This window comes from Labrus bergylta, chromosome 5, assembly GCF_963930695.1.
Source record: "Labrus bergylta chromosome 5, fLabBer1.1, whole genome shotgun sequence".
Taxonomy (NCBI): domain Eukaryota; kingdom Metazoa; phylum Chordata; class Actinopteri; order Labriformes; family Labridae; genus Labrus; species Labrus bergylta.
Window position 1 is genome coordinate 26,533,790 of NC_089199.1, and position 23,421 is coordinate 26,557,210.

Genomic DNA, 23,421 nt, shown 5'->3' on the forward strand with positions numbered 1-23,421 from the left:
TCCTGAGGATGTGTATGGGGATTACCCTGCAGACAAAGGACTGGGGATTGAGGATTGGTCAGGGAGATGGAGAGGGCAGTGTGATGAAACCTATACACGACCAATAAGTCTGTGGGTACAGAGCATCAGTCTGCGTTCCCGCAGACACTGACGGATGATCCTCTGGGCTGAACACACACTCCTCTAGGGCTGGAGAGACGCTCCCTGAAAATATTGTTTATTGATAAAGACTGCTGGCCTGATCGTAGAAAGTGAGAATATATCTGAGTATCAGAGCCAAAATGACATCAAATGAGAAAACTCATTAAGGACTTAAGGAGTGTATTGAACTTTTGTTTAAACTGCTGTTCCAACTTTTCTGAACTTGACTCTGGAGAGCATTTGCTGTGATCATGTTCTCTACATTAACACACAGGTACTTATTGATACTATAACTTATTAATACTTAGAATTTGTCATTTGGTTTTGTTCTTATTTAAGAAGATATCCTTCATTAATCTCACAAGGGGAAATGACTTTTGCACTCTGTTATTGAGACATGATACACAAACATAGGTGCACAGACAGGAGCTTATGGACGTGCATTAATGGAGAGATGTCAGAGTGAGGAGCTGCACATGAAAGAACCCGGGGGTTTCGGTGCCTTGCTCAAGGGCACCTCTGCAGTGCTCAGGAAATGAACTGGCACCTCTCCAGCTAACAGACCAATTTCCAGACTGTTCGTGCCAGGAATTGAACCGTCTACATCCTGATTCCTGACCTAAGTCCCTAAAGAATGTTATATTCTTCATATTCTTCTTTTCAGTCGCTAATTCATCTTTCATTCATCTCTGTCTCTTTCCTGGCTGGCTTTGCTGATTTTGTGCGTTTTCTGCTTAAGAATAAACCAACAGGATTTCGTCACAACCTAAATCAACCAATCATCCTGCCCCAGTCAAACTTCAGATCTGTTCTTCTCTCTGCTGCTGTCAGTTTTCAATGTGGATCATCAAAAACCCTTCTCCAAACCAGCTGCTTCGTATCCATGTCATCAGTGCCCAGGTTAAGTTCTTCAGATTTCTGTCAAGCCCATTCATTGTCTATTGTGTTGCTCCGCGCAAGAGCGTATCTGTGCGCCGCAGAGTTGAGCGCAGCGCAGGGTCCTTGTACGCAGGGCGGAAGTAAAAACATTTTTAACTTTGGCAGCAGCGCTCTCTCTGACATCACCTCCGCGATCAGATCACACACACACATGCACACCACGTCCTACCTGAAAGACCATTAAGAATGAATAAACCTGTATTTAGTGTTGCACTTCCAAAATAAATTGGTGAATTCACAAGGGACATATTCTCAAAAGGGAGGGGGGGGTCAGTCAGCCGCAGGGGGAAAAAAATGACCTTGATGATGTCATCAGAAAGTGGTCAGACTGGGAAAAACATAAACCATGGAAACTGGCATGGAGAAGTCTAGACAGAACATACAGATGCTGCAATAGACTGTGTACTATGTGAGGCTATATGTTGTGTGAAAATGAACCTTAACTGGCTAAACACAGTATTGATAGCAGTGCTGTATCAAATTACTTTAATAATGTGTTGAAGGGATACAATAAAGTAGAACGTATACTCGACTAGGTGAGGTACTTTAGGCTCTTAGCAAACTCAGTTAAACTTATAGACATACCATAGAGTAGTACATTGCCCTTGAAATGATTTTTAATCGAACAAATGCTCCATATTTTGTGTTAGAACTAGATCATTTCATTATCATGCTTATTTCAGTGCATGAGGTCAGTAGTTTATATTAATTCATTTCTTCTCTCTGTTTCAGACACTCTCTGTCCTCACTTGTTTCCCTCCTGTGTGATTTTCTGTCCTGTCCTTGTTTGTGTCTGCTGCATTTGATGAGCCTTGCTTCCCTCAGTACAGAGTCTGTGTGTTTCTGTTCCCTCACTGTCACTTTCTCTTTGTCTCCGATGCTGTGTTCTTTATATCTACTGGTAATGATCTGGATTTTCTGGTTGCAGTTGTTTCCTGCCTCACTTCACTCGCTCTTTTTTGCTTTTCTAACAAACAAACCTATTTTGGAAAGCAAAGATTGATTTACTGCAGCAAGTTTTTTTTTTTCTCCAGTGTTGTGAATTTCAAGCCTGCCCTTTTTCCTCTGCGAGCAGATTTATCACATTATTCATGCTGACTTGCTAAATAACATTATACATTTGTTACTGCATGCATGAAACATAATCAATGCATTTCATGTTTGTGTCTGATTTTTTTCTGAACAACAAATTGGAGCTGGTAAAAGTCAGAAAAGGTCTCATTCATATGTTTGTGCTGTTTATTTTTGCAGAAGTAACACAACATGTTTTTATTATTATTAATAATATTGCCCCTACCCTTCACAGTGATGGATACACCCATCAAGGCCTCCCGCAGAGCGCTTCTTTTCCTCCATCGGCCTTCCTCTGTGTTGTACATCTCCACCACCTTCAGGGGGCTCTGGTCCTCTCCCACTCCTCCCACCACCAGGATTTGTTTTCCCAGCACTGCTACAGCTGCACCTGCTCGAGGGGTGGGCATGGGGGGCAAGCTTATCCAGCGGTCCCCCTGCAAACACGGACAAGCAGCTGCATTCAGGTAAAAAAGTTAGAGATCAACTCATAAATGATTAGAGACCGGTCAGGTTTCAAGATACAATTATTTTATATTAGGATATACTTTCAGGTAAATGTTAATATTCCCTCTCACATATTTCGACAGATGTTTTATTATGTTAAATTAAAATTTCTACAAATCAAAACTTGCATATTTATCAAACCACCATCTCACTGAAGTTTGTTTTGAATTTTTGATTAATATTTAATTAATTCTTTGTGTCTCTGACCTCACCACTTACAGCATTTTGTCAGTCATGTACAGTCTATTCGGCCTGGGGAATAAATGAGATGTGTTTTGTACCTCAGGGGAGTAGAGCTCCACAGTGGGACAGGGTCTCCCTGTAGCGTCACAGCCCCCCAGCATGTACATCTGTCCCCCCACCTCAGAAAGAGTGTGGTAGACGCGGCCGCTGGGCAGTCGTGCGAGGCTCTGCCAGTGAAACTCTTGGGCTGAAGGTACCGCCATGGCCCCAAAACCCCAGGGGAGAATCACTGAGGCAGAAAGGCAGGATGGAGCAGGAGGAGGGCCAGAGTCAGAGGAGTTCTGGGGGTGGATTTATCAGGTGGAGCTGAGAAGATAGAGGTCTAGGAGAGATGGGGAACCAGAGTCAGGGCCCCAGGGTGAGGGAGAGGGTTTTTTATTGGAGCTGTGAAGAGGTGGGATTGTCGGAGCAAGGCCAGGCTGAAGTCTCTTCTCCTGGGAATGGTCAGCTGCCCCACACAAGGCCCTGAAGAAGATGTGGAATACAATTGGATGTAGCAGTGCAATACACAGCAGAGCAGAGTGTGAATAAAGGCCATACATTTTTAAAAGCTTCATCAAAAAGCAGTGTGTGCTTTTTCTGATGAGTTACGGGACTGGTCAACATGTTAACACTCAGTGACATCTACAGCAGAGCAAAGATTGGGATGTAGGAAAACATCGCTCCAACAGAGTTCGAAAGAAAACTTCCTTTACTCAAGAACTTAAGTACAGAACTTTAGAGGTACGCCAACCTCCTATTAACCCTGACTTAACCACATCTCACAGGGAAACATTGTAGATGTAGATTTTACTGCATTTGATTCCGAAGACCTCCAATGTCAGGATTTCTTTCCTTCTGTTTTGAAATGTAGTAAACTGATTATCTTTAGGTTTTGGACTTCTTCAATAAACAAATCAAGTGAGAGATCACCTTTGACTCTGGGGATCATTTATTTTTATTTTCTGACATTTACTAGGCTAAACAATCAACAAATCAAAAAGTTGAAAAATGATAACTGGATCACTCAATAATGAAAATAACCAAGAGTTTCAGATCCATCTCACAGCTACAGTTACAAGCTGCTTTGCTAATTAAGGTCAAACATACAAAACAATGAAGAGATAACAGACTCAGTCACTTGACGTCACCGCTAGAGGCCAACCGATTAATCGGCCGATAGCGTATCAACTGATTATCGGTATTGTCTTATTTTAGATATGTGCAGATATTACTTGATTAGTTCACCAATCAAATGGCATTTCAATTGAACATCAATGTATGACACTAGCTGTTCTCTTTCTGGCTTTCACCAGCAGAATGTGCTATATGGTTTAAAACCAATCATGAGCGTACATGCGCAGCTACTTTCCAGTTGAGTAACCATCTTGTCTTCCTCCATATCGGTCAGGAGGATAACCACTGCCTGAACTCTCAAGTCACTCTTAACATCTAGGTTTCATTCACTCTGTAACTGACAAATATACATCCTAGGAAATAATGTAAATAACGTAACGAAACTACAGTACGCTTTTGTTTAGTGAGTCCTCAACCCTGTCCCCGCTGAGCACCTCCATGCCCTGTTGCAGAGTGGGGGACTACCGTGGTTCCCCCTCGTGAGGCCTGGCCTGATCCAGGTCCCATGTCTTTGGTCCGGCAGATACTCCTGAGCCTTCTGGTCGCCCTCCGGACCGGTTCTGCCTGTCAAGTTCGCCTTCTGCCTGGCCTCCCGAACTGTTCCAGACTCGTGCCCGACCTCCAGGTCATCCACTCGAAGGTCAATCCTACCCCTCTGCTCTTCCTCAATGCTGTCTGTCTGATGCTTCTGCACCCATCGTCCCCTTGGATGGTCTTTTTTTTTTTTTTTTTTACATTTAAAAATACTTCTATTTGTTCAGAGAAAATACTGGATTGTCGGGGCATAAAGTAAAAATCCAAATGTTATGCTTGTCATGACTTTCTACAAACATGACCACAGACTACAAATTTCAGTTTACCCACCTTTTCCTCCACACCACACATCACTCTGCCTGTGTGTTTCTGTGAATCAAAACATACTCCTCTTCCATGCTCAGATGTACGGCAGCTGTAGTCCAGGAGAAGTGAACTGACGGGTAGCCTCACATGTATAAGTTTCCTTCATTGGGAGGTCGGATGCCGCTGTTGTGTTTTTTTTCCCTGTGTCATCCCAGAGGAGCTTTCTTTTTCCTGTGTGTAACCCACTTCTGCTGCCTACGCTCACTTTCAAGCCAGGAAAGAGGGAGGAAGTCTGTCACCGATGTAGGAGGAAGCATCCAAAATAAACCCACGATGCACTGCAAACCTAATTCTTAGTACACCACAACCTACATCACCTTGAACGCATCCTGTATACTAAATGTTAAAGAGGCGATGGAGAGAAGATTTTAGATGAAATATAACCACTGTTGAATTACGGAGCTGCGATTTAACAAAGCATCTCAGCAAGTTGTATTTTAAAGCAACACATCCCCTCCCCCTTCCCCCCTTCATTTTACTGCAAGACCTTATCTACCTGCCGTACCTTTGATCGTCTCACAGACGGAGGGATAAAGGACATAGGGGAAAGATAAAGAGACGGCTGCCCTTAAATCTCCCCCATTTTAATGTGCAGATAGGTTACCATAGCAACAGTTAGGCTTTTCCCAAGAGGCGCACCTATTTTCTCTCCATTTTTTTTTTCTCACATGATTGCTTATCGCTTGGTTTGCTGTTAATAACACCAGCGAAAAAGGATGAAAAGACAAATAAAAGAGGTTGCTCTCCTATAGGCTGACCCTGGCAGGCGTCTGCTGGCTAACGAGGCAGGGTAGTTCTCTCCCAGCTTGACTAACAGAGTGCATTAATTGCAATCTGTAACCGATTTGGTTCGCCACGCCGTTTTTTTTTTTAATTAACTGCTTGAGCAGCTTGAGATCACCAGTAAGCCCACCAACATCATCTGAAGTCATTTACAATCAACGTGCCTCCAAGTTGAAACTTTTAATTAGATAGCGGGCTTGCGCTCCCTCAGCTCCCTCTGCAAAGGGACCGTCTCTAAATGTAAAGCCATTATGAGCTTCACTCATTAAATAAAACATAATGAAATACATGTTAATTTCATAATAGTCTCGTCATTGATTAGCATCGAGTCAACCTTCCATTCAAGTTTGAATGACAATAAACATCATTTATGATAAACAGGTTGTCGTGGAAGAGGAGCATCTGATCTCAGCTGTGAGGCATCGATGTGCAAATAGTCAGATTGCGAAAGCTTACCTGGAGCCAAGGCACAAATCCAGCCAGTAATAACATTTGATTCGACAAATTTGAATATTTTAGATGACTAAAGTGGATCCAGCATGTGAGTTAATCCATAATTAATCAGAACTGGAAGGAAGGAATCAAGCATTACTCCTCCTTAGGAAAAAAACTCACATTATGGAATCAGATTGAATCTAGTCTTATTAATTCCTTTCAGATGTTTTCAGATGAATACTGAATTACATTTTTCAAAGAATAAATCTTTTGTGGGTAAATCCAATTTAATTACTTCAAGATAGATTACCAGAAGGTAAAACTGTTTGTTGACTTTCCATTTAAAATTCTACAAACACACCCAACATAATGGATTTTATTAATTATTTGGCAACAGTTAATCAGTACCAAATCATCTTTGGTGGGCCATTAGCAGGAAGGAAAGGGGAACACCAAATATTTCCCAAACCAATATCTCTTAACAGGTGTCACGGAGAACAACTCTCAAATAGATAGTTCATTGTAAAAGGGGTTTTGCAGAGCTGTGGTAAAATATATGTCTCTAAATAATGTTTCACCAACACAGAGTGGGCGAGGCCATCACAAAAAAAACTCTTGGCCCTTACAAGGTATTCTTTTTGGGCTCCTCCCTTCATCCAGTATTTTCACTGCATCCTTCTCACACGAGGACTCTTCATACTTAGTCATTGTAAATGGACTTGAGCTTGTATAGCCCTTTTCTAGTCTTCTGACTACTCAAAGCACTTTTACACCGCAGGTCACACCCACCCATTCACACTCATTCACACATTGATGTCAGTGGTTGCTAAGTGACCATCAGAAGTAACTAATCCCATTCATTCCACATGCATATGTCGCTGCCAAAGCAGCCGGAGCAATTCGGGGTTAAGTTGCTGCAGGAGCTGGAGCTCTACCAACTGAGCCACAGCCGCCCCTTAGTCAAACTTTTAGCCCGAGTCCATCGCCCGCCTCTTGTTGGGTTGGACGAAAGAAAGCTCACCAAATATTTGGCTTCAGGATTCATGAGCCGCTAATCATATCACAAAAAATCCCTTAACATACATTAAACAAAGATCCTGCAGGTACAATTCCAGGGTATATGCATACTGGTGCTTCTGTAGCTGGTGGTCACAACAACAATTTCCCATATTCTTCTCATTTTGATGACTACACTACTTTTCTCAGCTTCTGAAAAGTTTAACAAAAATAAAACCTCCATGGATCAACAACAGTCGTGGACTTTCAGATGTCCAGTCGCAGCCAGTTTATTTTACAGAACTCTCCTTCGTAATGATGGTCAAAAGGGCAACAAACGTTCCCCCCCCCCTCCCCAATAGAGCCATGCCCAGGTCTTACTACCAAATCAATGCATCTCTGTGTAGATCTGTGGGCAATGTAATGATGTGTGGCACAAGCTTCTGACAAGAGAGACCTTTTGCAGTTTCACTTCATTAATATTTTTTAAACTTTTCAACCGGAGATAGAAAATGTAACAGGAATGCAACGCTACATTGGTGCAGTGCTCTTTAAATAAACACATACATGTTTAATGACTCTTAGCTGAAGCTCCTTTGAGGAGTTTTTAACCAGTTATGAAACATACTGAAATTATTTTTTGTTCAAGATCAACAAAAAATGAAAGTTCCTTACAGTAGCTCTCAGGGTTCTCTTTATCCAAACAACAGAATAAAAGATCAAAACTTTGGGAGAATACTGGCTTTGCAATTGACTTACATATGACTAGATGTTTCAATTTAGGTTTCAGTCAATCAGTTGAAGAGTAACACACTGGTTTTTACATAATCAATGCAGCATGATAGGCTCAATCTTCAGTGATGCGTCTGAACCACACTTTGACCACCACTTGGCACCACTTTTCATCTTTCTGTCTTTTGCTCATTGAGAATGCTGAACCATGATAATGCTGCTGCTGACCTCAATTGCAGCTCATTGATGGGGATGGTTATGATTACTCAAGTATACTTTGTTGACATCACTGCTGACTATCGCTATGTCACTCGCACCTGCACATGCATTGTTTTAGACCACATCCGTTAAATTCATGTAGCATTAAATGAACCATGTCAGCCGTGACCAGTAAAGTAAAGTGTGGCAGTACTTTGATGAATAAGATGACGATAATGTGCAGTGCAAGATATGTGACGTCAAACTTGCATCCATCCATCAATCCATTATCTTTACTGCTTTTCCCTCCGGTGTCGCAGGGGGGGCTGGAGCTGATCCCAGCTGTCATTGGGCGAGCGGCGAGGGTACACCCTGGACTGTAAGCCAGTCAATCACAGGGCTGACATATAGAGACAGACAACCAGCCACACTCACAATCACTACGACGGGCAATTTTAGAGTCACAAATCAGAATCAGAATATTTATGTATTGCCAAATACATTTACACATAAGGAATTTGACTTGGTGTTTGTGGTGCAAAACAATTAACAAAGAAAATATAAAAACAGCAGAGCACCTGCTGACAATTGACCTAAACGTCAAAGCGTTCAACTTGCATATTATAGAAACACTCGTAGAATGTTTAACCACATGCACAATCAGAAATCAGCAGAGAGACAAGCAGTATTTCAACTTTACTTATTTAAAACTTTACCATTCTGAACACTTTGGAAAACCAACAATAAGTGATAATACATAAATAATAAATAAATAATAGTGTATGATTTTGAGGTAGTGGTGGTGTACTATTGTGGCAGAAATACAACAATTATCAATTTGCATCATGCAGCATCCAACATGATAAAACCTATGGACAAAACAAGCACAACACGGCATGCAGTTCAGGGATGGTTTATCTCAATTATCTTGTTTTCATGAAAGTGAGAGGCCAAAACTGTAATTGAAACTGAAACTTGATTAATTGCCCAGCGAGTAATGAATTATTAAAAAAGGCCCATCCCTCATGTGAGATTACAATGACCTGTCAAGGATGGAGGCTTTGCAGCTGTATTGGTAAAGGTTACTTTCCACTTGCACAGTTTTTGCTGTCAGAAAGGAAACAGTATTTTCAAGACATCCATTCATCAGCTTGAGAATACTATAAGTCGACTATTACAATGTTGTTTTCCCACTCAGTTGTTCACGATTTTGCAAGCATGAGATCATTTTTATTGTTCAAAATGTGAACAAGCAAATCAATCATCACTAATTTGGAGGACTCCATGACAAGATAATACTGTAACATACACGGAGGAGACACATTCACATCTATATGAAAGCTTCTTATCATTCTATGTTGGAATGTCACACCTCCAGTTAGCATACATACACACATCTAGGCCGTTACCACAGCAACCACTGCAGAAAGATACAAGATGCCTGAAAAACAACTTGCTGAACACAGTCTGAGGGCTATAATTTCCCCCAACTGTGATGAAATACAATCTTCTGTAAAGACTCATGGTGCATGAAGGTGAGATCAAGTCAATTTTTCAAATGGAAAAACAACATGACAGATGTGGGCTTGGGCTCAGTCACTACACCTCCATTATAAACTAAGGGGGCAGTTTTGAATGATGTAAGATCTAACCAGGCATTAAAATCTATCATGTGGAGATGTTATTGCATTTCCATACTGGCATTACCTTACTAGGAGTATTCAGCATTTTGGAGACAGATATTAAGGTTGTCTTAGCTTCTTCTGTATTGACTCTGACCTGATTTTGTGTAACCTGTCCCCAGTTAATGTGGACTACTTACACCAAATGTTTTTACAACATATAAAAGGCTTTTGGGGATTGTTGAAAGGTCTCATAAGTGCCCCCCGTCAACTACATTAGCAGAAACCTATTATTTTCATGGTGGAAGTTGGTCTGAGTATGTGGAAACCCAATCTGTTGCCAAAAATTAAATAAAAAAAAGTGCCAAAACTGCTCTTCTCCCATGGCCAGATCTGCATTAACAGGTTTTTTAAGCTTGTTTTTAGAGGACTATCCTCCATGGGGTACATCACTCTGTATTGACAGATATCACAGGGTACCAAAAATACACAAAGGTTTCAGTCAAGGTTGAATAGATCATTGTCCTGTGTATTTCCCTGAATGCATTTCAGCTAAGATACATCAGCATTTAAGCAGCAGTGGTTTGAGCTGCTGGTATTTAAAAACAGCCTTTTCTGCTTTAATCCTCCTGTACCAGTGTAAATGGTTGGCCTGGGACTTAGGGAACAGCACCTCCTACACCAGGCTGCTTTTAGTTCAGAACCTATTTTTCATTGTTTAAAGGTGAGATAAAAGCCCCGTGCTTTACTCCACAGCTCTCTGTTCTCTGTTTTTCCTCAAGGTGCAGGCAGTACAGCACGGGATCATTTGTTTCCTGTTAAATTAGACTGCAGTATTCAAACAGCACATCTGTGCCGCAGTCTGTAGCTGACCTTAGTGCACTGCCAAAGCTGACAAAATGTGTTACTGGCTGCAAATGTGTGTGCACTTTCCTGGATGTATGTGTGTCAGATAGTATATAAAAATGCCAGAGAAGGTGTCTGAGATTTATCAGACTTTAACAGCTTCTCACACAAGCCTGCTTTTAACAATGCTGAATTTTGTCTCCCAGAGCTCCGTTAGCTGTTTCTCCTCCCCGAGTCTGATACCATCAGTTGTGTTTTGGCTCACAGAAGCCTTATCTGGTTAAGTTGAGCACAGGCCAGCTACTTCGAGATAATAACCTGCTACTGATACAGTTTCATTTCACGTAAGGAGAGAGGAAAAGTCTTTGAATGAAAGCTAGAGACAGAAATGTGAAGACACAGCACATCTTGTTTAACGCTGCCGGTTCGTGAGTAAATCAACTATAAGACATTTTCATGCAAATATATATTTTTAAATATAGTTATAATTAACCTGAGGTTCAAAGAGCTGTTTACATATTGTTTTCTGACAAGGTTCATTAGATCATATCCATGAATATAATTTGTCAACATGCAACCTCAGCTCAACTTTTGTTTTGCTTGTTTGAAGCAATCGTGCAACGAATCTAGCAGCTGCTGGCTTGTTCAACGTTATTCTAAATGAGTATAATTATACGTTCAGCCCCACAACAAGCCTCACTAATGTGACTAACTTTATCACTTTGTAACAGTAACATACTTTATTTCCTCACTTAAATAACTTGACTTGCCGTCGTTAATCATTTTGAGTCAGTTATTTGTCTGCTACACAACACTTTAAGCATTTCAAATGTTGTTGGTTATGGCCCTTGATTGATTTCAGATTTCAGCACAGCAGCTTTGATTAACCAGTTTTTTACATGTATTTTGTCTGCCAATTTTTAAAGAAGTCACAAGAGGATTTAATTAGGGCCCAACCGATATGGGATTTTTGAAGTAGCCGCTAGCAATATTTGGGAGAGAAAAAGTGATACCGATATATCGGCTGATATCTTTTTTAGATCTATGTTCTATCTGTAGTGATATAGATACACATATCTATAAAGCTGATCCTTCAAATGCAGTTAGCAAACACTTATGTAAAAGATATATAGTGTAGACAAGATGATCACTCAAATCGAAAGTAACTGAATGTACATGCATCACTGCTTGACACTCTGGAGAGTGATAATGCTTGTTATAATCCATATAGCGCCCTCTACTGGTGGAAGAAAACTGCTAGTGTAATACAATGAAACTCCAATTAAATGCTTTTTGACTATTAATATCGGCACATATCTGCAATAAAATTAACTGATACCAATAGTCACTGGATGTGCTAATATCGGCCTGCTGGTCGATTAATCGGTTGGGTTCTAATCAAATTTCACTCCTCTTAATTTGTCTGAAAACCGAAACCGAAACAAATATTCTGTAGAGCATCTGTATTTTAACAGAAGCTACAATAAAGCAGAGTGTAAGTTCATGGTTTCTATCTCTAATGCTTTAACTCTCCTCAAGGGATCACTAAAGCAGAAGCCCTTAGTTATAAAAGAAAAACAACAGGTCTTTGGCGTGGAATTCTCCTGCTATTAAAATGGTGCATTATTAAAGCAGTAAAATACCCATGCGCAGGAGGGTTCTCTATACACACATTCCCCTGCTTATTACAGATACACAGATACAGGGCAGTAGTCACATCTTAGGAAATAGCGCGTATATCGATCAATCAAATGAAGGCCATGATGAAGGGAGTGTGAGACTGCAAACTGTTTCCTGTCTCCTGGCATCATTATATTCCTTGTTATGGCATTATTACTCTTCTCCAAGCATTGCACGCATTGTGTACTCACAATGACTCACAATCTCTGAGGGGACAATAATAGCAGGAACAGACTTACTTAAAATTCGGCACACACTTGATGTATGCCTTGAGCATCGTGTTGGTGTATCTAAGTCGCAGAAAGGTTGCATGCATGTTTACATTACTGGCAGGAGGGGCACACTGGCTCTGAATGAGCAGGTCGTGTGAGGGTCTTAAATGATATCACACAAACTTTATTATAGAGTAAAATCTGCAAATAAGAAACTGCAAAGTTTTGGCTTTGCATCAAGTAACAAAAAAGTTGAAGGATGACATGTTTCAAGGTATTGCACGTCTTGCAATGTGAACAGCATGCGCACGTTGCAATTGTGATGGTGAAAGATACTGTACAGCTCTAACTTCAGGCCTATACCTTTGTACAATAAAGCAACCTAATCATACCTCTTAACGTTTTGCACCAGGATTGTGTGCCGTTTAGCAAAATGTAATCCTCGTCCTTCAAATTTCTTTGATCGTGGGTAGACCACAATTGTGACCACGGTTCAAATTCACTTCATTGTGCAGGTCAATATAACAGCATGACAAAATGAACAAAACCAGGTGTGAATGAGTCATATTCAGACTGAAGCAATACCAGAATACTAACCATTCCATAAGGACTTCATTAAATGCGCCAATATCTGGTGGTGATATCAGTCTCAATAATGAGACAAACAAGCCTGCATAGCACACAGGACAATGAGAAAGCATTTGCTGGGAAACACAAACAGCAGTTTTCCCAGCTAACCCATCCAAGAAAAGTTACCTGATGCTTCGAGGGACAGTTAGGGAGCTGCTTCAAGAGAAGATACAACTCCTAGCTGAGGATGAGCTCAAGAATATCAAGTCAAATTGTCTCCTGAGGAGATCCTACTCCACACAAAGCTCCAAGAGGTTTTGGCTTGTGAATGAACCGGGTATCATTTAAAGCCTTGATTGTCACACAACCACCAGATTCATCTTACCATATGCCACAAGATATCTGTTTTTATATAGATATAGATATCTGATTCTGAATTCTAAAATAACTTTTAAATCAATAACAGGTGCATCCTGTGAGAAAATAGACAATTAATCTTGATCTTTCCAATTATTGCTTTTGCCTGTTTACACACCGTTCTCACTCTGGTCCCTCTCTCTCTCTCTCTTACATGATACCAAATAATGCCCAAAGGTATCATCTCTTTCTGTAAATATTGTGTCTTGTCTGATTGAATAAAAAAAAACTTTTAATAGCAGTAAGACACAGCAGATACAACAGTAGACAGAAAAGAAGCACTAGCTGCACAGTTTCACTGACAGGTAATGTTTGGAAAGTGCAGAGAAGAGACATTACAGCCAAGGGAGTTGGGTGCTTAATATAGAGCCACTGTCAAGTAGGAATGTGTAGATTACTTTTCTATAGAACTTGCAGTACAGCAGTGTTCATTATCAGGTCCTGTGCTTCAGACCAACAGTATACTGTACAAGACAATTAGGAATTAAGGGTCGACTGACGACTGGCCTGGGCTGATATTCAGCATTTTGCTGATTATCTATAACAGCGTTTTATTTCACCGATAGTTTAAAAAGTGCGCTACTCTGACTCTGCTGAAGGTGTGTCTTTTCCTCTGGGTCTGTTTTCACTCACATAATGGCACCACCCACAACACTATCTGATTGGCTAGACATCATACGAGTAATGGCTAATCAACACTGAAGCCTGGGTGCCACTGACATGCACAGAGACGAGAACAGCCTGGGGCAGGAGGAGTCTCTGGGTGAGAATTTAAACAAATTCTGGTGCTGGAGTTTATAAGATTCTAGATTCTAAAAGTTGACAGAAATATTTTTATATATACTGTAAATATTGGTTCCAATTATTGTTTAATGGTCTCATGGACTCCTAATAATCTGTATGGCCCCTGAAAAAACACTATCGGTCGACTCCTACAAGAAATTTCCACACTCCCTAACCTATAATATCTCAAGCCTCCAGCGCTGTTCTTCACCATGTGAACATACAGCACCTTCCAGCGAGCACAGATCACCAGCTGAGCTCTTATCATCCTTATTCCTCTCCTTCCAACTGAATCAACACAGCGGCAGCTGCAGACATCCTGCAGTTGGTCAGCTTCAAGATAAGCTGAAGCCCTACCTATAGCTGCAGCTCCAGCTGATCTAATGGCCTGGGCAGGATTAGGTTAAAGTGCTGCCTTGACAGAGTGAGGCAGAAAGCTAAAATTTGAAGGTTTGTGAGTCCCTCAACCAAGACTCTTCTCTTGAGTCTGAACTGACCTCTGGATCGATGGGCCAGAGGGGGAGATGGCATCCCTTAGCCTCCAGAGAGCAAGCGGAGCCAATGTCTGCTCTCTCTGCTGATCGTATCTCTATTCTGTGCACACACGAACACACTGTGTGCTATCTTTAATAAATCACACTCAGCAGACAACAGACTCTTTGGTAAGGAGTAACAATGCAGCATGATAATGGTGTGGAAATCACCTGCTTCTGTCACTCCAGCTTCTTTCAAATCTGCTGCTGCTGGCCACCTCGCTGTGAATGTTGTCATTTACATATTCTACACAAGATTGAAATGGCAAACTGTTCCAGACCAGCTGTTCCTGTGTCCATGTTGGTGCTGATGAAGTGAATTAGCAGGCTGAATCTGGCAGCACAGGGTCCAGGTCCTGCGATGAGAGAGCTGAGATTAAATCAGTTGTGGCTGATTGTTGGCCGAGGCTGTTGTAGAGCAGTTGGTGTTTCTCTTATCTGCCTTTAAAAGGCAAACAACTCACTCTGCCCCCCCCCCCCGCCGCCCCCGGCTTGGCATAGCTGTCCCTGAGTGTTATTATGTGTATATTATTTGTGTGTGTATGTGCATGTGTCTGCGTTCAGCTGACAGATGCTGTAAAAAGTAAGCAGACTGTCACCGGGGCAACTCAAGTGAGCATCAAGAGGAAACAATAGAGAATCTTCTTCTTTCTCTGTCACTCTGTCTATCAGGCCGTAAAGGAGACGTTCCGCTGGGGAGCACACATAGAGGAGAAAGGAAGGGATTGAGGGAACCCAGACAATCCAGGTTTTACTGCCATTACTCCAAAAATTCAAAAGATGTGAATTTTGCATGTTAATGTAAGTACCTATAGGGTCTTAAAGATGCATAACAAATGAACAACGTTTTTTTTTCCCTTCCCTTTTTTAAGGGTTTTTGTACTCTTGCAATACCATCGTGCTATCATCAACCTTACAATTTGAATCCAAGGATGTTTTTTTGCACAGTTTGAACCCTTCCTTTTTTCCTTGCTTTTTGCAAACTTTTCCGGATATTATTCTTTCCTATCTGACATGAACGCGACAATGATTAACGTCCTGACGTCCACAGACTACCTCCATCTGTGGGTAAGGGTCAGGGTGACCGCGATTAACCCGAGCACTCATGCGTTCACTGTCAGACCAAAATGTGTTAAGTTGAACCCTGCCACCTTAATAATGGTGTTCGCACTCCAGAGCCGACACAGGGTCAGTCGCCAGATTTGTCTATATTTCATTATCGTAAGAGAAGAAGGATGATAGGCTGCCACAGACACCTATGTGAAACTGATGGGAGAAGGTGAAGACCCTCCTACATAAAACATCTTGACAGTAGGGAGGGGGGTAGTGAAAAGGAGCTGCAGCATGTCCGTGGGGCACAATGGGTACAGGGAGTGGATAATTAAAGTGCAACTAGGCAGTGACACTACGGGCTATAGTTAATATGGGGAAAAATTTGATTTCAGATGTTTTTTTTAACATCACATCCAGTTTAATATTTAAAATGATTCATGCCAGTAAAGTTACCTGAACTTTTAGGGGATATTTCAGGATGTCGCTGTCGCTGTCAAAAACGTCTCGGTATCAGATACTGAAATAAATTTGTGCTGCTGCTGCTGCTTTGAACTGGCACATATTTAAGGCAATCTTCATCGTGGATGGTGGTTTTCTCAAGGTCAGATGCTGCATAAGCAACTGCCAGACAGCGAATAAGTCATTTTAGGAAAACTCAGCACAACTGCAGAAGCTGCGGGGAAGCTGTGCTGGTTCCTTACCCTAATTAACCAAGTGCAAGTGAAGTCCATTTTCATTTTTAAACACTGACTGCCACTATAAATTAGAATTGATTGATAACACTTCAAAATCAATGGGGAGCACCAAATGGCAGGGAGTAAGCATGAGCTACAAATATTTTGAGAACTTAAAGCTGCAATAAAAAATGTGGGTTGAGTTGGTGTGTATGCTATTCTTATTAATACACTTTGGTCAAATACAGCTAATATCTCCACAAAGTCTGATAACTATCTATTCATTGAACATTTCAAATACACTTTTAATCCAGTTTTTGTATGAAGCCCTGGTTCTGTAAGACAAACAACATGTCTCAGTGCAAGTAAAAATAGAAATGTCAGCCTTTTCATCACTATAGGAACTGACTGTTCTGAGTATGGGTATGTTGTCTTCTGCATTTGTGTTAAGGACTAAGAGGAAATAGGATACTAAAATACTTTCCAGTGTAACTGATTAAAGAGTTATCACCTTTGTAAATATAAGAAACAGAATAGATCTACTTAATTACACTACACACACTCTTGCTCTTTGGTCCATAACATTTCAATACGATTTCATCTTAAGAGTTGGACGCGGTTGAAGCCGTCAAGAAGCTAATCGGGAAACGTCGCTGCATTTTGCATGTTGCTGGGCCACAAGCCGCGGAGACGGAACCAAAATAGACCCTGGCGCTTCAGAAATAGAAAACATTAGAAGACTTGAGAAAAAATTAAGCGTGATGTACGCACGGACATGACGTGATCGAGCCAAACGAGCATGCTTGGTTACGTAAGGACAATGTATATTCAATCTCTTCTGTGCTCTATTGAGTCCCTGAAGCAACGCCCCCCCCCCCCCTCCCATGCCCGACCACTCGTTTATTCAGGGCATAGTGGTTCTGCTCCCTTTCACTGACTGCTGTGTAGGAGTCAAATTAAGAGTGAGCTGATCCAGTGTGGCAGTGTTGTGAAGGCTTGAGTGGAGAAAAGAGCAGGGGAGGGAGAAGGAAAAGATGGAGGAGAGGCTGAGAGAGGAGGGGGAGTTACGGTGAGGGAGAAGTGGTGCTAAGTTAATGGATGGAGGATATTACATGGATGGGATAATGAGATGGGGGGGATGTATTAATGAAGGGGTTGATAGAAGCTGGGTAGCAAAACTAACGGGTTATATAGAGCAGGCTCTATTACAGAGGGGAGTTGGGGACATCTTAATCTCTGTGGCCTTATAAGTAATTACCATGTGATAGAGACAGAGAATGGTACGACCTATCTACTGTCAGCAGAATTGGAATTAACTCCCTAATGGTTCTTTCATTGCACCGTGCTTTCATGTGTGTAAGTGTGTGCTGCTGTACTTCTACCCTTTTAAGATTGCAGTGGTTGACTTTCAAAGTGAGTGTTTGTGTGCATTTTTCACTTCCATAGAACTGTTGGTTTAGGACGAAGGTGATGTGAAGTAAAGTAATCTATAGAGATTACCTCCTGTGATTGTGTGGCTCAAAAGACAGCAGGAGGTCTGGAAAGAGTATTATGCAGTGAGCTACTTTTTATCTACCTGTTCTACAGCACATGTTCAAAGTAAACCAGGCTGCTTGCTTTCAGTCTGCTGTGAAGTTTAACATCAGCATTGTGGGTCTTTGAAGATCACTGCAACTTGTGTTGGGTGAAGGCAAGGCTATTAGGCTATTCAATTAATTTCATTTGAATTATTTTTATTTGAACACATGTTCAGATTTAATAATTTCAGTGATTTTTTTAATTTTCTATTTTAATGTTTCTTTTCTTTCCTCTGTCATGATGCTTTTTGATGTCTTGTGTGAAGCACTTTGAATTGCCTTGTTGTTGAAATCTACGATATAAATAAACTTGCCTTGCCTTGCCTTTCCAAACTAACCTGAAGCAAATTAAAATAGTTTATATGTTTGTTATGAGCTGCAGCTGATCTGGCCAGGCCCAAATATGGACCAGAAATCCACATGTACTTCATTTTAAACCTGATTTCTATACAAAAACAATTACTGCATATTAAAATGGACAGCGCATCTGTCTCCTTCCGTTATTCAGGCAAACCCAAAATACCCCTACAATGGATACTGACATATTGTGAAATGATTAAATCTGTTTAAATATAGCGTTGCTAGTCAGCTGCTGTTGCTCCATCCATCCAACTTAACAGTCTACATACAGAGAATAGAAAAAGTGGACACAACCACTGTGACGTTATTCATTTGGTGTTTGGTTTTCTTGCTGGCATGTTCTCCCTTTAAAGATGCAGGAAGTGACAATATAAAGACAAGAGGGTGGATCCAATTTGTTGTCTTGCATGTGTTGCTCTGCACATGAGCGTATCTGCGCCCCACCGAGCTGAGCGCCGCGCAAAGGTCTCGCTTGCCGTTCTTGCGCGGAATTTAAAACATTTTTAACTCGGGTGCTCAGAGCTCTGTGACATCGGAGAAACATCTCATTTGAAAAGAAATGTCCAATGTTTGTGCGCACCAGGTGTGTTTTAAACAACAGCAGAAATGTGTGTCGTGCTTGTGAAGCGGCCGTTACAGAGCTGCAGCTCCTGGACGAGCCTAAACTTTCCCAAATCCTGTCGTGCCCTGAGGATTTAATGAACACACACCCTCTCCTTCTGTGCTGCTCGTCTCCTCCTCCTCCTCCTCCTCCTCAGCAGTAGAAAGATCAGAGCTTTCTGCTTAATAGTGGACAAAAAGTAGCTATTTTCCAGACTGTGATTTCGGTCACCTATCAACCTATCACTCTTCTGCTCTGCGCCCTACTCCGTGGCGAGAGCAGCACACATCGCGTCCTATCTGGAAGGCCCTTTTAAACTCAGCAGAGACTGTTTTCAAACAGCATAGTGATCATATGTAGTACATATTTTATGTTCATACTTTAACAGAAGCTGTGTCCCAATTCCTTATACACACAGAATTCACCAATGATCTAAAAAAAATTAAATAGTAATATTTCAGCTGTAAGTTTTGGTATTTGCTCATACTTATGCAAAAACTGTTTTGAATGTAAAATAAATGATATGGAGTCTGCATACCAGTTGTCAATCAAGCTGGGACTTTGTATCTATGCTGCCATTGCACAGTATGAAAGTGTCACTCATCCAGTCAGAAAGAGCTGGCCCAGCAACCCTTCAGCTGTGACAGACTGACAGACCTACGCTGTATCAATTTCGAACTTCCTTCTCACTTTGACAGGAAGTACTTCCATCCTGTTCATCTCACAAGCCAATGAGCAGGCTAATGTTACTGAGACCGGCATCGGATCACATCGATCTAACTCGGCACACTTTGCATAGCAATTAACTGAAATAGTATTTATGAGAGTGTAAGGAGGGAAGTAATCAATGCTCGCTGGAACAAGAACAGATGAGGACAGGAAGTATAGGTGGGGAAAATTGAGTGGGAAGGGAAGGATGAGGAGAGGAGGTGAGGCACTTCAACAAGAAGAAAAATAATCACACATCTGTACCTCCAGGCTGAAATCACAGACAGCAAGTCCTGGAAGATTCCTCAGCACTCCAATAGTGTTATCTGTGAAGTTGAGAAGATAACACTGTAACTTCTCAAAGGGTAATCACCTATTTGCAATTCCTAAATGTAAGTTGACCCATTCACGCTCCAGCAATCTCTCGATTATTTAAAAAAATGACGTTATTTAGATAATATAATGTAATGCTGGATTCAAATGTTTCACAGTTGGCGGTTGTTGATTTAAATCTGAGGCCAATTTGAGGCAAATCCACTGAGGAAAAACTCTTACACCAATGTTTTTTTCAGATTACATTAGAAGAGGTTTGTGAAAATACATGATTATATTTCCCAAATTTCAAAAAGGATTGTACTGGTATGGTGCCAACTTCAGGTAACACATTGACACTAGTAGATAATAACTCAAAACATGACCAGGTATCACTGTCAGTGTCAACTACATTTCCAGAAGTAGCAGGCGGCTATTTTAAGTTTAAAAGCCCTCATAAAACTAGAGTTCGCCGCCTGCACAGCACCCAACTGTGACTCACTGAGTTAACAGTTCCAAGCCAAAAGGCCAACACAAAGCCAAACATTTTACTCAGGAGTTGGTGGGGACAGAGAGAGTGTATCTTGGACTTGAATGCAACAGGTGGCCAGATTCTAGACACCAACTGTAAGCTTATTTTGCTTGTTTGTTCGGTGCATGTGTAGGAAGGCAATTAATGTCATCTTACTGCAGAGCAAGAGAGCCCAAGGTAAACCAGAATCTTAAACATGAGCAAACACATGGTTTAACCAGCATGTGAACAAATGTTGACATTATCGAGCGAACTCCAGGAAAAAAAACGTCAGCCTGCCATTTGTTATGCCCCGGGAACCGGTTCTAAACGATGTGCCTCGCTTAAATATAAATACCAATAGTATTGTCATCGTGGTAGAGATTAATACACGGTGAAGTCTGAATGAAAGAAAATGATAAATGTATCACCCCTGTGAATTGTGATTTTTTTTTTAATCAATAAGAGAAATGTTAACTTTGTTTTTTTTCTGATTGGATATTTACTTTTTGCAATTTAACTTGGGCTCTCTGCTTCTTACGTAGGATGGTTCTCTAGTCGTTTGTTAACATGTTGACCCCAACAACTGACTCTGTTTCTGTTGTCTTTATGTGGAATACAACCACCTTACATTGTTCAAAATTGTACTACAAACTAAGTAGACTTCATTCAATAATAACAATAATAATAATACATTGGATTTGTCATTGACACTTTAGTTATATAGTTGAACAGTAGGTTCCATTGAGCAACGTTTGGGTCTTTGTTTTGCCATGGATTTCTGATTAGCACCTCTTGAGCACACAAAGGTCAAAAATTAAATTGTTCCGCAAATGTAAGTTAAGTTGAGTATTTCAAACTATGGAATAAAGCGTGAAAGTGGAGGAGAGTGACAATCTCCCTCTGGGGACAAAGGAAGAGAAGGAAATGTCATTGTTCCTCATCTCGGCCTAGACGGTCTGAAGACAGGAAAATGTGGTGAATATTGAGCAAGTGACCTTTCAGATAAGGCCTGGATGGTCTTTATATTCACTGTCATTGTTGTCATGAGGACATTAACAAAAGATCCATCATCATCAATCATTCTTTCAATTGGCTTAGGGAGATGTTTTAAAAACTTCTTGAACTATGACAAATGATTTAAACAATCCAATGACATTCACAGTTACTTCAGCTAAGTTGTCAGTCTATGAGATGTATACAGTAGCTAAAACTATTGCACTTTAATGCAACATAAATCAATATTTATGACTTAATCAAGGCTATTATGTTTAGCTATTTGTGGATCTGTTTTAGGGAGCTGGTGATGCTGTTTAACTGAGAGGTGTTTTCTTATATTTTGGTCTTCCACTTATACGTATTTCATAATACATAATGATAGAAAACAGCTTTTCAAAGCTGCAGGAATGTTGTTTTTAGTGCATTGCTGCAGCTTGGTGTAGCCTAGTATTAATCTGGCAACTCAAGAGAACGCCATTGGCCCCTTATACATCACTTCACACTCCTCGGAGGAACTTTTGGTTTGTGTTGCTTTTGAAGCCCCCTGTGGACTAAGCTGTACCCCTCCTTCGCTGACCTTGTTCTGGAAGTAGTGTAAGTTATGTCTTCTGATGAAAATATCACCCTGCGTTCCTTCAACATTTAAAAAAAACGTAAACAAAGCCTGGTTTTGGAGGTTGCTGTGACTCACTTTGTCTGACACCTCACCAGCAGAGGATACAAACATTGAAATGAACAATGTTGTTGCTTATGCTGTTGTTTGTTTTTATACAGAGAGACACCATCATTAATTCCAGTGTGTTTCATAACCAAGGAGCTTTGATTGCTTGTTTGTGTCATTCACAAGAACTTACTTGAGAGCCTACTTTGCATAATATTTCCAAAAGACCATAGCTCAGGTAGTCTTATTTTTTCCCATCACATAGGAATTGTTGTTTTTGTAGGCTCTTGGTTTTGCAATAGTAGTCTACTAAACACTCAGACAACAAACTACAGCTTGTTTATCTATTTGCAATAGAGGCTATTCAGTGATTAATTGTAACAAGTGCAGAAATACACAAAGTCAATTAAATGAGCAGCAACATGAACTGCATGTGCACTGTGATGTGTTCAAGTGTCTGGCCAGATAATAGCCTGTTGTAAAGAGCAAGTGCACGAGTAGAAAACGTTAACTTTCTCGAGGTTTTCCTGACCGCCATACAGCCACATGTAACGAGTAACGAAACGCAGAAGTACCAGCTCCACTTTTCTACTGAGCCAGGAGTCACGTTAACCAAGTGTCTCGCCTCACAGTAACGCCGATAATATTTCCATTAAATGTCTGCCTCTCGAGGTACTTACTTTTTCTCCCCTTTTTCGTCGCCCTTCGCTCGGTGTGTGTGTGTGCGCGTCTCCTTCTCCCTCCTCTCCTCTCTCCTCTCTCCTCTTCCTGGATGCGAGGATGGAGAAGGGAGTCGGGATCCGGGCGGAGAAGAGGGAGGCGAGGCGCGCCGCGAACAACTCCCCGCCGCAGCGACAGCTCACCGCGGAGGAGCGGGCTGTAAACAACGACGGAGCTCCGCTTAGCGAGCCTCATATATCGCCATTATGTGGGTCACGAATGAAGTATTCATCTCCAGCTTTCTATTCGCACAAGTTCAAATGCATCCCCGCGATGGTACATCCCGGGGAGAGAGCGAGAGAGCTTGAGTGTCGCTGTAACCTATATTTGTTGAAGGGGAGCCCGCTGACACTGTTAAATCTTTACTAAAACGAAAAAGATTGGCTATGTTGGCCTTATGCATGATTTGAGGTGAAGATGAATATTTGATACGGGAAATGGTTCTAAGGAGCAAAAGCAACGTACGTTTGCAGCTTATCTTCTGACAGTGATATCTCTGTAGCTACACTAACATATAGAGT

At 41.2% G+C, this 23,421-nt stretch overlaps 1 protein-coding gene across 4 annotated transcripts in view; it reads right to left on the reverse strand.

Moving 5' to 3' along the window:
- klhdc8a (kelch domain containing 8A) overlaps positions 1-23,204 on the reverse strand; it is a 41,194-nt gene extending 17,990 nt beyond the window's left edge. Inside the window, exons 1-4 of one of the 4 annotated variants that reach the window (XM_020632689.3) lie at positions 22,861-23,204; positions 19,962-20,023; positions 2,940-3,366; positions 2,378-2,588 (exon numbers count right to left, since the gene is read on the reverse strand). In XM_020632689.3, the coding sequence (XP_020488345.2) occupies positions 2,378-2,588; positions 2,940-3,104 (376 nt within the window). In that variant the 5' untranslated portion in view covers positions 3,105-3,366; positions 19,962-20,023; positions 22,861-23,204. Of the gene's footprint in view, positions 1-2,377; positions 2,609-2,939; positions 3,367-4,881; positions 5,103-19,961; positions 20,024-22,860 lie in introns of those variants that run through there. The other 3 variants (XM_065955331.1, XM_065955330.1, XM_065955332.1) reach the window with 3 other exon arrangements.
- Between the last annotated feature and the right edge of the window lie 217 nt (positions 23,205-23,421).